Source organism: Protopterus annectens, chromosome 10.part0 (assembly GCF_019279795.1).
Source record: "Protopterus annectens isolate FY-2018-M chromosome 10.part0, PAN1.0, whole genome shotgun sequence".
NCBI lineage: Eukaryota > Metazoa > Chordata > Ceratodontiformes > Protopteridae > Protopterus > Protopterus annectens.
Genome location: NC_056744.1, coordinates 87,111,083 through 87,133,519, shown reverse-complemented (window position 1 = coordinate 87,133,519; position 22,437 = coordinate 87,111,083). Strand labels below are relative to the sequence as shown.

Below are 22,437 nucleotides of genomic sequence, written 5' to 3'. Positions count from 1 at the left end.
ATCCTCCAAAGGCAGGCGTCCTGTCTGGTGGACCCCAGCCATAAACAAACTATACAATAGAAGGAGGAAGCTACTACATGATAGAGCAAAATCCCAAAAAGGGAAGGCATCTCTGATCAGTATTAGCAAAAAACTATGGGCACTCATAAAATCGTCTAAGGCTAGCTTTGAGAGAAAAATTGCACAGGACACTAAGGATAATCGCAAGGCTTTCTTTAGTTATGTTAGGAACCTGGATGGAAATTCCCAGATATGCTCAGAATTAGTCCAAAATGACAAAAAATACACCAAACCCACAGACATTGCCAACATCCTAGCTAACAGGTTCAGCGCAAACTTCTTCCCCCCTTCCCCACCAAAAGGGCAAATATCTATCCCAGCAGAGTGCTGCCCCCCTGACATCTCAGATGCTCAGGAAAGAGCCGCCCTCTCCAAAGCAAAAAACACAACATCAATGGGACCAGACAGTGTCCCAGGCTGCATCCTACATGGACTCCAAGAAGAACTAAACCCAAACATAAAACTACTGTTCAATCTCAGCCTTACTACAGGATATGTACCCAAACAGTGGCGTACAGCAACAGTGGTCCCTCTCCACAAAGGTGGTGCCTCAACAGATCCTGGAAACTATCACCTCATAAGCCTGACTAGCTTGGTCTGCAAAGCTATGGAAAGGATCATCATGGACCTCATAAATAAAGATATTGGGGACCTACAGACACTGGATCCTACCCAGTTTGGCTTTGTTAAGGGCAGATCCTGCCTCTTAAACCTGGTCAATTTCTTTGAAACAGTCACCAAGGCCATTGATGAGGGGAAGGTGGTCCACACAGCCTACCTGGACCTCGCAAAAGCCTTTGATACAATACCCCACTCGGGCATTATAGATAAGCTCACCAGCTTAAATATAAACCCCTATGTCACCAGATGGGCTGCAAACTGGCTCAAGGACAGAACCCACATGGTTAGAATTGCTGGAGCCATGTCAGACTCCAAACCAGTTACAAGTGGCATCCCACAAGGCTCAGTCCTGGGACCTCACTTGTTCGGTATATATTTCTCGGAGGTACAGGCCAACACGGAAGGACTGTGGCTGACCAAGTTCGCAGATGACTGCAAACTGGGCACCATAATCAACTCTCAAGCCAACACAAGCATCCTACAAAAGGGCCTCATAGAAACAGACAACTGATGCCAGAGCCATGGCCTCAAGCTAAACACCAAAAAGTGTATAGTCATCCCTTTGGCAAAATGAAGTGCCCACAAATTACCACATAGGTGGTAATCCATTAAGTACGGAAGAAGTAATTAGGGACCTGGGGACCCAAGTTGATAGCAATCTCTCATTCGACAACCACGTGGCCAAAGTGGTTAGAAAAACATTTTATATAGCCCACCTAATCATGAAGGGATTCACATCTAGATCAGGGGAGGTCATCGTGCCTCTTTACTCATCCCTCATCAGGCCCATAATTGAGTACAATGCCCCTTTTGGGATGTACCTTACCAAACACCTGCAGCAACTGGAAATACCCCAAAAGTACCTCACCAAGAGGATCAAAGGGCTCAAACAGATGCTATATGCTGCCCGGTTAAAGAAACTCCAGCTCTACTCAGTGGCATACCGCCTGCTCAGAGGTGATCTGTGCCTGACGTATAAAGCCATATCCAACCCGGAATTAATGGACATGCTGCACCTCAGAAAATCCAAATCCCATCGAGCTACGCTCGAGAGACTTGAACCTCAGCACTGAAATAAATAGGACATGCTGGAGGGACAGATTCATAACCCAGAGGCTCCCTTCACTCTGGAATAAAATCCCAGTCCAGGTTAGGCAGATTCCCTCATTGACTCTCTTCAAGAGGAATCTTGATGAGTGGATGGGAGATCATAGATTTACCCCGGGTATCACTTCTGTGTCACTGTTAGACAGAGGCACAGTATACTAACCTCGAAAAAGGGCATAGCAAAATTAATTTAAAATGGGTGGCAAAAGCCAAACACACTCTGGCTAGGCTTGTAAACGCCCTAGAGCAGATAGCCTAGTATGAACCTATGAACCTATGAAACTATGATATGACCCTTGGTTTCCTTAATGTTGACAGTGTGTTTATTTTTTCAGTGTGAATAAATTGGGCAACTTGAAGTCTATGAGTTTAATGTTAATATTTTAACTAGGAATGCATTTTTACTTTAGTTTGTTTTCTGCAGGCACACAGATGTGAAACGCACTGTTTGGGCTACAACAGTTTGTCTAACACTTGGGGCAGATGAGTACGGTTCTGAGCAGTTAAACAGCTGCTTCCTAAAGTACATGGTTTGATTCTCTCAGCCTTCATTTGTCTTCTGTGATTCTACCAAGTTATTTACCAGACAGTACTCCTGGCCTGCTCCTGGAAAGGGAAATATGTCTTGTGGGCTTTCCCAGGCTATTAGCCAATGCATTGCACTTTGTGTTTTGAATTCCTGCATCCTTCACATAAACGATAATTAGTACTTCATTATGTGCTAAATTTGAGTCCCAGCATATATCTTGTATTTTAATGGGATGCCAGATGCATTTTCACTAAGTGTGATTTTAAAGGGAAGAGAGGTTTATTATTTTTCATGCTAAGTCTGTTTTCAATGTAAGAGTATGTTGTTTTGTTTAGAAATGGGCTGCCAGTGTTTTTTTCTGTAAAATGTGAAATTATAGTTTTAAATGATATTCAAATATATGTAACAACTGTAAAAGTAAAAAAAAATAGCATTTACACTGACAGGTTTTAACAGTGTTTATAGTAAATGAGGAAGCACAACCGTGTAATGCAATAATCCATTGCCCTGTATAAGTCTCTGCTGAATCTTTAAGTGTAATTTTGCAATAGTACAGCATTATTAGCCATTCAAGTAGGTCAGATCTATACTGAATGATGTCAGAAGGGATAGCTATTCCTGATTACAGAGAATACATAGGGAGGTAAAAATGAGATGTAGGTGTCCTGCAAGTATGCAAGACTCCCCACCAAACAAACAAACAAACAAACAAACAAACAAACAAACAAACAAACAGTATTTTGTATGCAGTAATATTTCTGATTTTTGTATGACTTGTGGGTTGTTGAACAAAAGCTGCTGTAGCATTTATATTGTCTGTAACTGTTTTGTCTTATTCATTGCACTAAGGAATTAATTCATTAATAGGCCTTGATTGTGTAATATAGTCTAACCATGTTGCATTTTAGTACTATATTTTTGCACTACCTACTTTACGGCCTCCAGCAACTGCAAAGTGGTTGATATTTGTCAGATCATATAGTTTGCATTATTTTGATTGATGATCAGAACAGTCTGATATTCATTATTCATTATGTAGTCATTGTTGCATATTACTGTGATAACCTTCTCTACAAGATCAAACTAAAAGATTTTTGCATTTGGTTAAAATCTGTTGCTGTGAGTTAATGCTGAGGTCTAAAGCTCCAACTTGTTAATCAGCTACTTCCTGTGACAAGGGTGCAGGGTGTTAATCTTTCCATCTTCATTTACTTACTGTGTAACATTGAGCAAGTTGCTTAACCAGGCAGTGTTTTGGAGCAATAGGGAATTTGGGTTAGACTTCTTAATGGTCTCCTGGACTACATAAGTATGAACCTGTTGTCATTTGTCAGCCATGCCCTATTGCATAGCTAATCTAGTTCAGGAAATGGTATGACCATATCACCACCACACCAATTTGTTAATGTAATACAGGCAATGTATTCTGTAAGGGCAGCAGACGCTGCATTTGTAGATAAAGGACTGGTATGCAAAGTTGTTTGCCAGCAGCAACCTCTGCATTAGTAATAGTTCTCTTTAATGTGAAATTATTCAGATAACAATTACTTCTGCAAAGATTGTGTATACTGACTTAGCATGTTATCAGGTGGTTAATATTTCTTATGCTCTCATAAAAACTCTTCTGTTTAAACTGTGGATCTAATTGTATGATGCTAATGATCTTTATATAGTTTAATGTACTTCATCCAAAGCTATGAATAAAGTACATGTAATTTATATCTTCATAGCAATACGGGGTGAATCAAATAATGCATACATTTATGCTTGACCCTAAAACTGTATGCAGTGGGCTGATAGTTTGAAAACAGCCCAGGGACCAAGGTACATTTAATATGTCCCTGGTCAGATGCATTTTCAATGAATGTAAACTTCAAGGAAAAAGAAATTTACTATTGCTCATGCTAAGTCTGTTTTCAATGTGTAACTGTTTTGTTTTGTTTAGCAAATGGCCATCAGTGTTTGTGCTATAAAATTTGAAATAAAAGTTTTAAACTAAAATCCCCACCTCTGTAATTAAAGCAAGAGTCAAGAAGAAAACAGGGTTTATGGTAATTGGTGGGAGACAGCCATGTAATGAGTCTCCGGAAAGGCTGTAAGAAAGTGCATTGCTTTTATAAAAAAAAAATAATAAAAAAATAAACAAGCGCAAGAATCTACTTCCAACCTCATCAACATGAATGTTGAGGAAAAAATAAAAAAACAGAAAAACTAGTAGTCTTAAAACTTCATTGATGAGCTCAGTCACAATAATTTCCAAAAAACACAAAACCTAGGTAATGTTCCATAACAACAAGCCATTATTCATCACAGACAAGTGATCCTCGGTAACAAAAATTAAAAAATTCAGAAATACTTTATAATGTTAACTCAGGATTATGCTGTATGAACTCTTACATGTACTTTTTAGTGGTATCCCTCACTACGTCTCCCCAGTAAAAGGCCCACTGGATTACTGTGATTTTGTCAGTTAGCTAATGAAATGAGTAATAAATGGCTTGTATTTTACTGGCAGATTGGTTAAACAATTTAAAATATATTAAATACTATCATTTTATCTCTAGTTAAAGGTCAAGATACCACTGATTTTACTTGCTCATTATGAGACAAAAAAAAAATAAATCCACGTGTTTTCTGTCTTTTTAATTTTTTTTTTTCCTTTTTGCACACAGGACAATGAGGAGGAGAAGGAACCGATCCCTGGGAAAGTTAAAATACCAAGTCATGCATTCAAGCTACCAGTCCCTCCCCCTGGTGTAATGAGAAAACAGGTAAGAGTCCTGCTCATCCCACCTGATGGCCAGCTGCAGTTGGAATGCAGTTATTGATAGTTTCAGTGCTGTGGCATCAGGGGTTTATGGGTAATATCAGCAGTGAGGATCGGTTGCATTAGATAACCAAAGTCAGAAAGCAGTAAAGGAGTTTAGGTAAAGAGATGACAACAAGGCTGTTCTGTACACGGTAAGATGCAAGCCATCACTTTCCAATGCCAGTGTGTTACTGAAATGGATGTGATTTGATTTCCAATAATAATCTGAAGAAAGGTTTATTTATGAAGCAGTCTGTGCATGGAGAGATGGGTGTAATCAGAAGATGTTGTGAGACATACATACCTTTCAAATGTCAGGATGTCTACAGAATTTTTTGGACTGTTCTTCATAAAATTTGTGGTTTTCTGGCCTCTCATTAATGGCATATATTTGAGTTTCAGATGTAAAGCCTATTATTCTAGAAACTTTTTAAATTTATAAAAGCAATATTTAAAATTTGTCCCTGATTTTGGGTTTTTGTTCCCCCAATTATTTTCAGTTTTGTACAGACATTTTGCACTTAGAGTTTGAGAGGTCATTTGAGACTTATTGTAAGATTTGTACACACAAGCCATGCACTGAACAGAATGCCATCGCTCACAACAATGGGGAGTTAGTCATACATTAGGTAGTACTAGTGGGTATTAAACAGTCTGCTACTCTGAGAGAACTGTGAAGTCAAGGAGATGGTGTTTTATGGAGCACAAAGGAGCCATACAGAGATCCTATGACAAATACAAGGTAATGCATGTCAAGCTGCATGGCTACTTCATACTGGCAATAACAACGTAGTGAAATAGTCATCCATACAGGATTTGTACTAGAATTCCAACTATGTGTTAAAGCCAGTGCTTTAAATGTCTTGGTATCTCTTACAGGTTCTTCCTACACAATCTGGCAGTCCACCTGCAAATGAAGAGTCTGATGGCCAAGAACCACCACAGGCAGACGAAGAAGAACCCAAAAAGAAGAAATTAGTGATACCACCGAAATTTGGCATGCCAGGAAATACTGGGTATAGTTTGAAAAGTAGTACTTACATTTAGCCACATCACCCAGGATGTGTGTGTGTGTGTGTGTGTGTGTGTGTGTGTGTGTGTGTGTGTGTGTGTGTGTGTGTGTGTGTGTGTGTGTGTGTGTGTGTGTGTGTGTGTGTGTGTGTGTGTGTGTGTGTGTGTGTGTGTGCGTGTGTGTGTGTGTGCGTGTGTGTATGTGTGGGTGGGTGTGTGCATGTGTGTGTGTGTGTGTGTGCATGTGTGTGTGTGTGCGTGTGTGCATGTGTATGAGTATGTGTGTGTGTGTGTGTGTGTGTGTGTGTGTGTGTGTGTGTGGGTATGTGGGTGTGTGTGTTACAGTTATATAGGCAAACATATAAGTATTTCTCTCTCACAGTCAGTACATCAAAGCCTTTTTTGGCTGTGGCTGGCTGATCATACAGAGGCTTCAGTTATTGCATTTTGTAACTTCTTCTTCTAAGGTGTGGTAACCTCATCTTTAGTTCCAATAGAAAGGGGATACATATGTTTCCCTATTCATTCTGGGTGTGTGTGGTGGAAGGAAGCCCGCCACAGAAAATATCTTCCATTTGATGTGCTAGTGACAATGAAACAGTCTTAGGTCTATCCGTCTTCAACAGGCAATACCAGAGTCACACACATAAACACACACACACACACACACACACACACACACACACACACACACACACACACACACACACGCACGCACACACATGCGCACACAGAGACATTCATATACACACACACACACACACACACACGCGCACACACACACACACACACACACACACACACACACACACACACACACACACACACAAACACAAAAAAATATGTAGAACATGGGTACACAGAAGACAGGAGATATTTAATGGCCTGATGTAAGATATGTTCAGTATCTTCATGACTGAGAAGTTTGTGTAAATAATCTTTCACATGACATGCTATAAATGTTATTAATATACACTTCTTAAGGTCCGATATCATCTCAGATCTATCCATTTAGTATAATATTTATGTGATACAATAAATTTATGGAATGTGTTTTACTATTTTATTGATCTTATAAAATGAGAAGAAATTTTAATTTTGTACACATTTGTCTATAAGTATTTTTTATTAATATTGTCACATCTGTAAATTTAGTTCTGATATTCATTTTTGCAGTAGAAGTAAAATCTTCAACAGGGTTCCTTCTTTTCATATCATTAATTTAATTTAATAGTCCTATTAATAAGTAGGTGGTTCTCTAATATGTAAATATCTTAAGATTAGGTATGCAGGGAATACAGGTGTTATACATCAGTAAGATGTGTTTGTTAAAAATTCCCTAATAGTGCCATGTACATAAAAAAAAATCACAGCTCCATTTACTAAGTCACTGAGAAATCCTAACATCTGCTTTTTGTTTAGAGGAAGCATTTTATATGATGTGGGTTTAGAAATATTCATCCTACAAACCGCAGATGTTACATCCACCAGCACACATATCCCAAAGTATATGTATTCATCAGCGATATGTGCATTTTTGGAGATGTATATTATGTAATTAGTTGTCTTAATCCAGATACATTGTGTGTCTCGTAGGGGAGTTCATAAACAGAATCCACAGTAGTGTAGGGCCCTGTGCAATTCATGAAAGTGCATTAACTCCTTGCAGTAAAGGGTTGGAAGGGTGGCCTAATGGTTAAGGTGTTTGCCTTACAAACATAAGTTGCAGGGTTTGAGTCTCACAAAGGATAAATGGCTGGGCTTAAAATGGCTCGCAAGGGCAGTTAGCTTAGTACTAACCTATGAACCATACATCACTACATGTACATACCTGGATGAATCCAGGTACAATGTAGGTATACAAATGAAGTTTTGCAACATGTTCCATGATTCACAAATGTGTGACTTGTGGTATATACTGTGTAGGACAACCAAAATAATGGGACAGTAATACTGCAAACTAATGGACTCAGTAAACCAAAGAGTGTCTGTGATGGATCGTGAGCAGTGATGCTGTGACCAGAAGAATGTTTCTATAACATTAATGTATAGTCACAGTACAATGTGGGTAAAATGCAAGAAGTACCTTGTTCTGCTTGGAACATCAGTTAGAATGCATTCTGAGCACAGCAAGGCCCTGTGGTAATATAAGTGAAGCAGGGGAGTGCCCTAATTTACTGAGCATAGGTTCATAGGTAGATACTAGGCTATCGGCCCTAGAGCTTATTATAAGCCTAGCCAAAAAGTTCCCTGGCTTTCACCACCCAAGAAAGTTATTTTCCTGCAGAGCCACAGAGGTGATCCCCGGGGTGAATTTCCTATTTCCCATCCAATTGTCTAGATTTCTCTTAAAGAGGGCTAATGAGGGGCTTTGCTTGACATGAATTGGTAGTCTGTTCCAGAGTATGGGAAGTCTCTGGGACAGGAATCTATCCCTCCAGCATGTTCTGTTTAATGTGGTGGCAAGGTTTAGGTCCCTGGAGCATGTGGCATGGAGAGATTTGGGGTTTCTTTGAGTGTAGCATGTCCAACAGAACTGGATTTGACATGGCTTTGTAAGTTAGGCAGAGGTCACCTCTAAGTAGGTGATAAGCCATGGAGTAAAGCTGGAGTTTTTTGAGGCGGTCTGCATATGGCATCTGTTTGAGGGCAGTAATCCTCTTAGTGAGGTATTTGTGTGGCCTTTCCAGTTGCTGCAGATGTCTTGCGAGGTGCATGCCAAATGGGGTGTTGAACTCAATGATGGGTCTGATGAGGGATGAATAGAGAGGAACAATGACCTCTTTTTTTCTGGAGGAGAACTCTTTAGTGATGAGGTGTGCCACGTAGAAGGATTTCCTGACTACTGTGGCAATGTGATTACCAAAGGAGAGACTTGTGTCCACCTGTGTCCCAAGGTCTCTTATTACACTTTCAGTGTTAAGTAGGCTACCACCTATGTGGTAGTTCATGGGTAAAACACTTTTTGGCATTGAGCTTGAGGCCATGACTTTGACACCAAGCATCAGTCTCAGTGAGACCTCTTTGTAGAATGTCCACATCATTTGGTGATTCTATTATGGTTCCCAGTTTGCAGTCATCTGCAAACTTTGTTAGCCAAAGACCTGCAGTATCAGCCTGGACTTCTGAGAAATAGATGTCAAACATGAGAGGACCCAGGACTGAACCCTGTGGTACTCCGCTTGTCACTGGTTTGAAGTTGGATTTGGAGTCGGCTACTTTCACTTTGTGGGTTCTGTCAGTGAGCCAGTTGGCCACCCATCTTGTGACATAGGGATTTATGCCCAGTCTAGCGAGTTTATTTGTAATTCCAGAGTGGGGGATGGTGTCAAAAGCCTTGGCGATATCAAGATAGTTTGTGTGCACCACCTTACCCTCGTGCACGGCTCTGGCAACTGATTCAAAGAAGTCAATCAGGTTCAGGAGACATGATCTTCCTTTTATAAACTCAAATTGAGTGGGGTACAGCATTTGCAGGTTACCTATGTCTTTGTTTATAAGCTCCATGATGATATGTTCCATGGCATTGCAGACCAGGTTCGTCAGGCTAATGGGGCAGTAGTTCCTGGGGTCCGTGGTAGTGCCCCCTTTGTGGAGTGGGATAACCATTGCTGTGCACCATTCAGTAGGTACAAAGCCTGAAGTGAGGCTATCTGCCAGGATGTTAGCAATATCAGTTGGTTCTGTATATCTAGTGCCATTGTTCTGTAGCTTGGAGCAGATTTGAGTGTTGCCATTGAGATTCTTGACACAGCTGTAGAGAATGCCTTGTGGTTGTCTTTAAAATTAGTGGCAATTTTATTTTCATAGCTAGCTTTGGAGGATTTTATGAGGGATCTCCTTCTTACTGAGGCTGACTAGGGAGTTCCTACAATCAAGGGATTTTACACTTTTGCTTCTTCCTTCTGTTGTAGAGTTTGTTTATGGCAGGGGACCACCAGATTGACTTTCTTTTTTTGGAGGATAGTGTCTTAGTTCTGTTGGGGATGGCACGATCCATGCACTTGTGTATGTGTTTATACAGTGCATGTGTATATGATTCAGCAGTCATACCTCTATTATCCGTTTGCACAGGTGTAGTGAAGTTTGCCACTTCTGTCTTAAGGAGCATGAACTTGGCTTTAGAGAAGTTTTTTATGGTGGTTTCCTTAATGGGGGGTGGAGGTGGAAAACTGATGTCTAGGGTGATTAGCTTATGGTCGGATATGACCAGTGAGGAGATGACCTCTGGCTTGGAACATCAGTTACCCATGTTGGCAATGACCAGGTCCAGGATATTGCTGCCCCTGGTGGGGGTATGGACTAGCTGATCCAGGGCATTGGGAATTTATGAGTTCCAGAAAGCGTTGAGCTAATGAGTTAGTACATGAGTAGTTTTCCCAGTTGATGGTGGGGTAGTTGAAATCACCCATTATTAGGGTATTGGGCTGTACCTTAGTATTATCCAGTATGTCTTGGAACGTGGAGTGGGCATCCTGGGGCATGGTGGGGGATCTGTAGCAAGCTACAACCTGGATTGCAGTCTTGCCCAGTGCTAGTTGCACTTAGATAATTTCGGATACATTATGTTGAGCAACTAGCCTGGAGGCGAGGATATCCTTAATGAATATGGACACTCCTCCTCCTTTAGTGTTTCGGTCCAGGTTAGGTGGCCGAAAGGTGTGGTATGAATTATAGCCTGGTAATGCAGGGGTGCTCTCTTGAGTCTTGAACCAGGTCTCTGTTACTGCACAGATGTTGATGTTCCACATTTTAAGGAGTGCTTCGAGTGAGTGCATTTTGAAGTTTAGATTTCTATCATTGAGTAGCATTACCCTCAGTTTTTGCTTGCTTGTACTCGCTATGGTGGTGGGTTTGTCATTTGAACCTTGCCTAAAAAGGCACTATAGGGGTGGCAAGAGCCTTAGCCAGTATCCAGAATCCCAGGGGTGACAGATGCAGGCCATCTCTGGCAAAGCATCGTGGTCTGTCGATCATGTTGTTCCAGGCAGACAGATACTGGATCCCCTTTGAATGACATCAGAAACTTAGCCAAAATGGATCCCTGCCTGTGTCTTGGAAGATGAGACAGAAAGCTTGATGATCAGCTAACTGGCCTAACAGAGGAGTGAGGGACAAAACACTGCTCCACCATCCCAAAATCTGGAATAGGTGTTAACAGAATAGCACTGTCATATAATACAGCACCATACCTGCTACAGCTAATCTGAGCAGTAAGTTGTAAAGTGAAACAGCTGGCTGTAAAGCAGAATAAAATGGCTGCAAGTATAAAGATACTGACCTAGCTACTGTCAGTTTGTGTGTATTCTCGTATTCTTGTGTAGATCTTGTCTAGCTGTGCATGAGAAGGCGTAATGTTATATCTATATTCTATATATCTGTATCTATAGCTATATATCAGTAACAGCAAAGATAAAAACAACAATGAACTTTCTAGAATATGGAGCAACAGAGGAAGTGAGACAAGATAAAAAAAGAACAAGAAAAGCAGAGGTTATTGAAAGGTATAAAAAAAGAAACATTGCCACTGGAAAGACAAAAAGAGATCTGATATGGTGTGATATGCAAGTAGAGAAGAAAGCCATGCTAATCAATATGGAAAATGTTGCCCTAAAGATATTTGAAAAGAAATGCAGGCAAAGACACCCAGATACGGTAAATTTCAAAATAAAAAATAAGACCGCAAAGGTGGAATGTAAAAAATAAGTTTCGTGAGACAGAAATTAAAAAATAGAAATCAAAACGACAGATCAACTGAAAAGTGAAGCACTTAGTGTGGATTGGCCAATGGTCCCCAAACAAGGAGCAGCAGACAGAACAGGACGCATCTGAAGAAGATATGCCACAGGGTGATGTTCTGGAACCTTCTGCAGGAGTCTCAGACGAAAGTCAGTTACATCTGCAAAGGAAAGTGCAGGAAGCAGAGATCAAAGAAGATGATTTCAATACAGAAAAAAATGATCTAAGAGAAGACCTGCATGATTTATTAGAGATAGACAGGTATAATAAGACACATGAAAGAACTAGATTATAGAAAGTAAATAAGACCCAAAATGTTAGAAGACCAGTAAAGCAGATGAACTCAGTAACTGGGACTATGAGGAGACATTCATTTGATATAAATAAATAGAATATATTACTGTGTAGATAAACCAGTATCAGATAGTGTGCCACAAAAGTATAGAATAATAAAGGAAAGGAAAGGAACCTGGAGATTGTTATTATGGAAGAAGTGAAGACAGAAAACTATAGAGCAGCTAAAGCAGGAAGTATCACTGTTAGAAGTATATGATCTTCAAACATTCTTAGAAAGATAGATCTGGTAAAATCAATGCACAGTATCAAAACAAAGCAGGATCTAGCATATACTTTTTTCAATAATAAACTAAAATATTAACACAAACAGAAAAAAACAAGTACAAAATATTGATGACAAAAAATGTTTTATAGAGAACTGGGAAACAACGAAAAATCAATAGCAATACCACTTCAGAAGAAGAAATTGGTACATTTTGGGGAAGTATTTATGAAGACCCATTGAACATAACAAAGATGCTGAATGAATAGATGGATTAAAAGAAATAGTAAGGAGTTCAGATATAGAAGATATTAAATAGCATAAAGCAATGGCCAGAGAAATTGAGACAAAATTAAGAAAATCTCCTATCTGGAAAACCTGGGTCCAGACTGGGTACCTAACTTGTGGCTAAAAATATTAACATCTTTACATAAAGATTTAGCTCTGAGTAAGAATTATTATAATTATGAATTCATAGTTTGTGAAATGCTTCCAGATATATAAGATAACCATATAATTGCATTGCATTGACAATGAAACAGACACAATCCACTTTACAGCTGAGTCATGATAAAGGGCAAATTATTATCCCAGGGGTAAGAATTCAAAGGGGGAATAGATGTTCCAGGGCGATTTTTATTACCACTGCTGTTTTGCCTTTTCTTTAACCTGCTAAGCTTTTTACTTAGTAGGTTAGGTCATGGCTACAGCTTAACTTCCAGAAACCATACTTGTTTAAAGACATCTCATCTACTTTTTGTAGATGATTTAAAATTGTATAACTCCTCTGACAAGCATTTGAAAGCACAACCACGTCTTTAATACTTTTTTCAAATGATATAAGAATGACATTTGGACTTTATAAATATATAAAAGTAACATTTATCACAGGAAAGCAAAAGCACCAAGAAAATATTAACGTGGGACAAGAGTGTGACCAAACAAAAGGCTACGTTTAGATATTTGGGACTAGGTGAAGGGTCGGCAATAAAATACGAACCAATAAGAATAAAGTTAATTAACAAATATGTCAAAAGACTAAAGCTTATATTGAAAACTGACTTGCCATCTAGGAATCAAGTCAAAGCTATAAGTAAGCTTGGCTCTTCTTGTTCTTACTTACAAATTTGGTGCAACTGACTGCCGTCTGTTCCCCTGCCCCCCCCCCCCCCCAAAAAAAACAAAAAACAAAACAGTGGATCAGTTTGACAAGAAAACAAGAAAAATATTTCATGGTTATCTAATGATATATAAAAACAAGTGTATGGCAATAATATATATCCCTCATTTTGAAGGAGGTATGTGCCTCCATGAAACTGACTATATGTGTAGGTCTGCAATCATAGAACTGCATACATATCTGTTGATGTCATCAGCTCCACCCATAGTGAAAGTTCTAAAGCATGAAGAGAATTCTAAGATGATATCTTTGCTTAGTTTAGCAGAAGCATTTCACAGAGGACAGGAAATGGAAATCAAACAACAAGTGGGTGAGAATTAGGCAGCATCAAAAAGGGTCAATAACAAAAGAAAAAATATAAAGGAAAAAAAAAGAAAAATGGAAGAACACCAGTTCTAGTGGCTAGTATAGAAACAGCCACATATTGATCAAGATTTGACATGTGAATGGTTAAGGAAATGTAAATTTAAACTAAAAGATGAAAGGCTAATAATGGCAGCTTGAGATAGCTGGCTCTGTACACATTAGTTTACAAAGTCTATATAAAGGCGGGCGAAAAACAAATGTAGATTTTGTAATATGGAACTTGAAACAGTTGCACATCTCAGTCTTGGTTGCGATATACTCATGTCTGATGGTCTGTATACTGAAAGGCACAACAATGTGGCAGGACCCTTGCACTGGATGTTGTGCAAACTCTACAACATACAAATAGTGGAGAAGTATTCATACCATAAGCCACAAAGCACTACAGAAAATAATGAAGTTTTGATCATGTGGGATCATCCAGTACCAGCAGTTAAGAAAATAGAATCTAGAAAACCAGACATAGTAGTCCAAGAAAAAAAAGGGCAAAAGTAACATTAGTCATTGAAATAACTACACCCATTGATTAACGTACTGAGAGATATAAAGTAATAAAATATCAGGATTTGCAAGCTGAAATTAGAATAAATGTGAGATAAACATTCCCAGACAGTTCCAATAGTAGTAGCAGCAACAAGGCTAATAAAAAGAAATTTTCAAACATATTTAAATATGTTACCAATACATGCAACTCCACAAGAACCACCGAAGGAGGGAATTCTGGGTACATTGTAGGGGGATGGGAAGAACACAAACATCGAAGACTGGAACAATACCAATTTCTTGAGCTCTAATTCTGCCTTGACTTAGTAATTGAGTTTATTCCTGATACAGTATTAGAAACCCAAAATATGTGGAGAAAATTAAAGTAAGACTGTGTTATGACCTTGCATATGGATGCATGGTATTTCCATGGTGTCACTGTTGTATATACCTTTCTATTGCAGGCTACCAGTATATACATCAGTGACAGGTACACACATTGTACACATATCCTCATAACCTCAATATCTATAATATTCTCAGACAAGACAGGACAATAAAATGAGGTGGAAGAGCAGCAATTTTATATAAATACACTCTTAATTTTGAAAAACTGAAGGTAAACATCCCAGATATAGATAACACAGAACTCTTAGCATTACGTCTAAAAATCAATAAGAGCAAACATGTCGTCTTACTAGCTGTATACATACCACCAGACAACAACCCCTCCATAATAGAAAGCCTTCTCTCATGGGCCTCAGCCACATTTAGCCAAGAAACTATACTAGTTGGTGATTTCAACACCGATTGCCAAACCTACTGGTCTGATAACCACTCAAACCATATCAACCTACATGGTTTCACCCAAATGATTCATTCACCCACTAGAACTGACAAAACTGGCAACAAACAATCCATTCTTGACTGGACCCTGACTAACAAACCCTCTCTAATCCACCTTTCAGGCTGTCTACCCCCCAAGCCTAAGTGACCACCTACTAACCTTCTTTCTAAGACACCATAGCTCACCCACAAAATCAAATCATATAAACAAATACGTAATACATAAAATTTCCCCATAGACACCTTTAAACAAATACTACTAAGCTGTAAGTGGTCCTCATTAAAATACCTCCCACTAGATGCAGCAGTTGATTATTTCAGTAACATATTTCTTGATGTTCTAAACACAATTGTCTCCATAAGACACATAAGAACAAAAACTAACAACTGCCCATGGCTCTCTAAAGAAACCAAACAGTTACTGAAACAAAGAGATAAACTGTGGTATCAACATATAACCAACAAATCAAAACCTTCCCTAGACAACTACTGCCACTTAAATGTCTACAAAAAGAAAATCAGAGCTGATTAAAAAACTGTACTATACAAACATTCAGTCCAAACATCAAAACAACCCACAAAAATTCTGGGCTTCCGTCAATCAGCTTATCCATCCAGGCCACACCCCCACTCCATCCCCTAATATCAAAAACACAGAAGAAAGCATAGTATCCCATTTTAACTCATTTTTCATAAACTCCATCCTTTCACTCATAAAAAAACATAACTAGCCTACAACAAATCACCTTCCCTACTATTACCAATTCACCTACCCGTGAAACCGACCCTTAAACCCGTCCAACCAAGTACAATGAAGAAATTGCTAAGCAAACTGAAACCCACAACCCTTGCCGCCTACAAACTGCTGAACTACCTCAAATTAGAAGCCAATGTCATCTGCTACCCAGTTTCAGTACTGATGAATAGATTTGATCACATTGACTAATGATGATGTGACACCCTGTCCCCATGTTAAAATGGGAAAAGGGGGGGGGGGTGATGATGATGATGACGACAAAGACTTGTCCACACAGTCAAATTCGCTATTTTCAAAGAGATAGTTAAAGTTTTGCCTTTTTGTCTGTGAATGGGATATCATGCTGCGACTTAAGCTTTACTTTGCTTTGCTTTTTGTTTTGGGAAGATAATTCATATTATTTAACTGCTACAAAGGACCAAAGCAGCACAAGAGATAGAAGGTTCAAGTTTCTTCCAGGTCTGTGTTGTGCACATATTATTTTATTTTACTGTGCAGCTCATTTATATCATTGTAGTTCATGGAGTGCCAGGATTATACTACAAAACATATTTCTCCCCTTCTTCATTCTTGTGGACTGCTACACTGTGACCTGTCCTCACAGGGTTTACCATCTTCTTCCTATACTCCCCTGACTTACCCAATGAGCAGGGGCTAGTCGAGAATCTCAGGGTATCGGGGGGGGGGGTCTTAATGTCAGCTTCCACTGGGCAGTTTTTTTTTCTTTATACACCCTACCCATTTACTCTCTCCCTTACAGTGTCATGGTTACATCCAAGGGACAGAAGTGAGTGGGGACATTGGTGCATATTTACCTGCAGATAGGAAACACTAATGCAGAATGTTGAAAAATAGAAAACTATCAACGCCACAGACATGCAGGTGACTGGTGAAAAAAGTTTTTTTCCTTTATTGCACTCTGGTACCTCGGCCTTCGCCTTCTCAAGGAATACATTTAATTTGTGATTCACCTCACCTTATAAATCATTAGCTTAAAATTTAGAACCAATCACAACACTCAATGTGCATTTAAATAATTAAACATTTACACCTGAAAAAACCATCACTTAGTCTGCCCAATACATTTCTATAGTACCAACTTATGTTTTGTTAAACCAAATGGCAAGTTAATAAACGGCATGAAAATTTTATACATAATGAAAATGTATAATATGCAAAATGTGCAAAATATACAAAATATACAAGATATACCAAAACATCTCTAATTATATTCATTTATAAAACAACATTTTTTGTGTGCGTAATGCAACCCCTATAAGAATGTTCCTTAGATTTTTTTCCCTTTCATTTCTTCATTATAACTCTATTAAATTCATCAGAGATTGCTCATGTCACACATATTATACGATTGACTTGTTAGATCAAATGGTATATACTAAATTAGCACATACTAGATTTACTATATCATCCAAAGCTGTTCACCTCAATATTAAATTTACTCAACTTACATATCTAAATTCATGCCATTAGGAAAAAGGGTTTTGAAGTTCAAAATAAACTTGGACTCCATTTCCAATAGTTTGTTATTCACTCCAGTTTCCCCTTCCACACTGAATGGCCTACCCAAAACACAAAATATTAAACCCTCCTCTGATCCATTGTGAAAATCTATAAAATGTTTTGCCACTGGGCTCTCCTGTCTGCTATTCCTAATGTCTCCAAGGTGTTCCATTATTCTTAATTTAACTTTTCTGGAGGTTTGTCCCACATACCATTTTCGACACTCACATCCAATAATATATACCACTCCCCCCGAGTTGCAGTCATAATATTCCAAAGCCTTATATTTTTTGTTGTTAATCAATGTTCCATCCAAGTTCCTTACTCTATTACAAACTTTACAATTCCCGCATTTGTATGTCCCTACCTTGGAGAAATTGCTTTTCCTCTTCGGACTTCTAGTATTTAAAATCTCCTTAAGGTTAGGGTATCTTCCGTAAGGTGATTTTACTGGGAAACAATTTACCTACTCTATCATCCCCCAAGACCAAAGGCCAAAGACTGTACACTGTGTCCCTCACTACCTTTGAAAATTGAGAAAATTTGGTGACAAAAAATAATTTATCTTGTTCTATGGCCCCTGCTTCGTTGTTAACCAACCAAGTGGATTTCAAACCATGGCCCCCTAAACTTCTTGTCCTGACCCAACTTTCCTCCATGCTCTCCCCTTGCATGTGCACTGGAAGACCCAAATCCTTTTCTACCTTTCTTCTGGCAGAACGAACTATTGTCCCTTGATAACCCCTTGACTGTAATCTATTTTCTATTTTATCAAATTCCCGTCCCACCAAACTTAAATCAGAAATGTTATTTCCAATACGTTTGAACTCCCCTATCGGTAATGCATTTATTAATGCCCCACTATGCATACTGGAGGCATGCAAAAAATTATCTGCAGCTGTTTTTTTATAATAAGGTTTATGCTGGATTCTTTTGTTCGAATCTACATAAAATTCAACATCCAAATACTGGATGTTGTTGCCCCCTATCGTATGAGTGAAGTCCAAACCATAAGGGTTTCCTTTGATTTCCGAAATGAATATATCAAAATCCGAAGGATCCCCTTTGCACAAGAACAACAAGTCGTCTATAAAACGTTTGTATTTAACTACCTTGGTCCTATAGAAAAAGTTGGTATAAATGACAGAATTTTCAAAGAATGCCATAAATAGAATGGCATAGGATCCACATGGCGGTTCCTTCTTTCTGCAGGAAATGTTTCCCTTCGAACTCAAAACAGTTATGGGTTAGACAAAATTCCAATAATTGCACTATATAGCTCGTCCTAGGCCCTTCTCCCAACATTCTCTCAATGGACTTCAAACCCCAAATCGTATTAATACTTGTATATAGGGACTTGACGTCAACGCAGGCCCAATAAAAGTCCTGTTCCCATGCCATATCTTTAACTTCCATACAGACTTCTCTAGTATTTTTAATATGTGCTTCCACTTTGTGGAGATGTTGTTTTAACACAGAATCTAGGAATAGTCCTACATTTTCCAGAAAAGAGCCTTGACCAGAAACTATGGGTCGACCGGGTGGGTTTTCTACATCTTTATGGATTTTAGGAATTATGAAAAATCTCGCATTCCTTGGATTTTTTCTATACATCGATTTCACATCTTTAGACGTAAAAAAACCCAACCGCTCCCCTCTTTCCAAAATTTCCAATAGTGCAAAATTGAACTCTTTTAGCATATTAGAAGGTAACCTGGAATAAGTTTTTACATCATCTAACAATTCAAGGGCCATCCTATTATACCTTTCCCTAGGTAAAATCACCCAGTTGCCCCCTTTGTCAGCTTGTGTGAACACGAAATGCTCATTAGATTTTTTCATATTTGATAAAGCTTCCCATTCTTCCTTATTCAAATTATAAAATTTCCTACCTCTAATGAACATTTCGTGCCTATACTCAAGCTGCTTAAATAAGGTCTTTTCAAACAGTAAAATTGCCGTACTACTTCTGGGAGCATTGAATTTGCTCTCCTGGGGCATTCTCGGCATTTCAAATCTACCATAACCTGTAAAAAAACCGTCATTATTGTTATCACATACATTTTCTTCAGTAGCAAAAATATCAACAAGGTCATTTTGATGTAAAGAAATGTCCATGAGTGAACTGTCCAGAATAGAGTCTGTAGAAGTGTTCAAACAATGTTCCGACCCCATTTCCGAACCCCTGCTGATTTTATTTTCTTCAAAAAACACCCTTAGGTGCAGTTTTCTACAAAATGACTTTACGTCTGACAAAATGTCAGATAGAGAAGGGAAACGGGTTGGAACAAATTTCGGTCCCTTCAACAGTACGTTTCTACCAGCAGTTGCAATGTCTAAAGTGGAATAGTTTAAAATATGGTAGGACTCACCTACTGAAGATGAAATCATTGATCTACTACTGCTTTCATAGTTCGGAATCATTCCTACACCTTCAGCGGAACCAGTACAGTTGACCAGATTTATAAAAACATCCTGGCCAGGATTACGAAGACCAGTTAGCTCCTTTTTACCTTTTGTTACTCTTGTTTTGAAAGCGTCTTCCTCTACCCTTGTTCTGCACGGTGTTCTGTGTGGAACTTTGATTAGAACTCTCTGCCACATCAATCGCCCTTGACTCCGCTTCTTGGGTAGTATTCAAATTCTCAAAGGAAACGCTTTTTCTTCCTGCCGACTCCATTTCCACTGATGAAAAAGTGGAATCCCCTACCGAGTCGCTTCTGGTCTGACTTCTGACGTCACGCCTGGTTCCGCGTTTTCTTTTAAAGCTGTATTGCCACGAATAAATCCTACCAGACTCATGATCTTTAATGTCTCTTAATAATTTGTTCTTTTTGCGTATAATCACCTCCGACTCCACTTTCGACACTCTGGATCTGATATCTGAAATATTTTTTTCAAAGATGTTACTTGAGCTTTCTTGTATCAGTTCTTTCTGCAACTGCAAAATAGATGTACGGACTCTGTCCAGTACTCTTTCATTTCTTCGGATGAGAATGCCAAGCCAACTGATTGTACATTTTAAAGAAACTGCCTTCCACTCAGCTGATAAATCAGCCTCCTCTTCTGCAAACTCGTAGGCTGGTAAGTAAAGGGTTATATTCAAATTTACATATTTCTCCAACAACTTGATATCATAGTATGTGGTCACCTCCTTTACCATAGCCTTCTCCAATTCAATATATTTGGAAGCATGATCAGTACTTGCCCTGCTCCAAGGATCACTGGACGCTATTTTTTCGTCTCTCTCCTTCCACATAGAAATGAAATTGACCGGCTGATTAGATGGTGGAATTCCTGATTCCATGTCTGCAATGGCATTCGTAGACATCATACAAATAGGAAACACTAATGCAGAATGATGAAAAATAGAAAACTATCAACGCCACAGACATGCAGGTGACTGGTGAAAAAAGTTTTTTTCTTTATTGCACTCTCTCAAGGAATACATTTAATTTGTGATTCACCTCACCTTATAAATCATTAGCTTAAAATTTAGAACCAATCACAACACTCAATGTGCATTTAAATAATTAAACATTTACACCTGAAAAAACCATCACTTAGTCTGCCCAATACAATAAGGTGAGGTGAATCACAAATTAAATGTATTCCTATTTTGCATATTTACCTGCCTCTGCAGCAGCACAGCCATGTCTACCACTCCCTTTTGGACCATACCTCCTATCCAGTGACTTCCCCAACCTCCACCCTCCCTGCTTCTCTGTCAATCACCTGAGTCTTTAATCAAATCCGGGTCGCCTGGGCTATAGTCAGGGCTTTATCCCTTTATGCATCTAGAGCAGCTACATTCTGCAAAACTGGGAAAAAGACAGACTTCTTAACCTCCATTCTGATGTCATTAAGGTGCTTAACAAAGTCTGTTAATCAACTTTTAGTACTGTTCATGCTCTGTTCCAATAGGACAGGAAGAGTGATGGGAAACTGAAACAGCTTTAAAAGCTGTAATACGCTTCTGTTTTACTGTGTAGCACAACAGGTGTATTACAGCTTTTAATGCTGTTACAGGGTGATAGATATACTTCTGTTCTGGCAATGTTTGTGAGGCAGTACTAAGTATGTTACAGCTTTCAATGTTCTACTACGGTTTCTTTTTTTTCTTTTTTTTTTTTTTTATCTGCATATCCTAGTACAAATACTGCAACACTTCTACAGTACCAAGTGTGGTACAGCTTCCTTAGCACTCTTACATTCTTTTCAGTCACTGGCAGTGCATGGAGTAGGGAAGCTTCATATGCTGCAAATAATTATGACTGTATTTCTCTGATCATAACCAAGAAGTAATATGTTCTTGAAATGGATGTCAGGATTCATCTTGTGAGCTTTGCATCAGTCCACCCCATTCCACTCTTGAAGTGAAGCTCTTGACATTCAGTTTTTGAACATAAAACAACCTGGTTATGATCAGAAATCAGATAATATACCTCTGTAAAAAGATGTATTTTGAGCCACCGACTGTCTAGGAGTAGGGCAGCCACCTGTGATGCTTGTGTCCCAGCACTGACTACTGACCTAGGAAGGGGCTCCAGTTGGACAGGAACAGGTGGGCTTGAGCAACCAATGGTCAACACAACTACCTTAGGAATATTGTGTTTTTTTTTTCCCATAATACTGCTGTTTGTTGGAGGTTGGACAGAAGCACTAGTATCTCACAATGTAGGGTAGAGGGGTGTCAATACATCATGGGTGGGAAGTGATGATGTGTCATATATATGTCATTACACCCATTCCCTAAGGGATGTTTAGGGCATATACAAAATGAACACATGAGACTTCATCTCCTCTCCTCCGCTCCCCATGAACATGGTTAAAATGCTTTGCCAGCTAT

The 22,437-nt window shown here is 38.9% G+C and overlaps 1 protein-coding gene across 1 annotated transcript in view; it reads left to right on the top strand.

Moving 5' to 3' along the window:
* The window catches only part of LOC122812967 (nucleolar protein dao-5-like), a 185,826-nt gene that overhangs the window by 139,633 nt on the left and 23,756 nt on the right, over window positions 1-22,437 (top strand). The window contains exons 11-12 of the mRNA XM_044085058.1: window positions 4,990-5,088; window positions 6,006-6,142. Coding sequence (XP_043940993.1) covers window positions 4,990-5,088; window positions 6,006-6,142 — 236 coding nt within the window. The remainder of the gene's footprint in view (window positions 1-4,989; window positions 5,089-6,005; window positions 6,143-22,437) is intronic.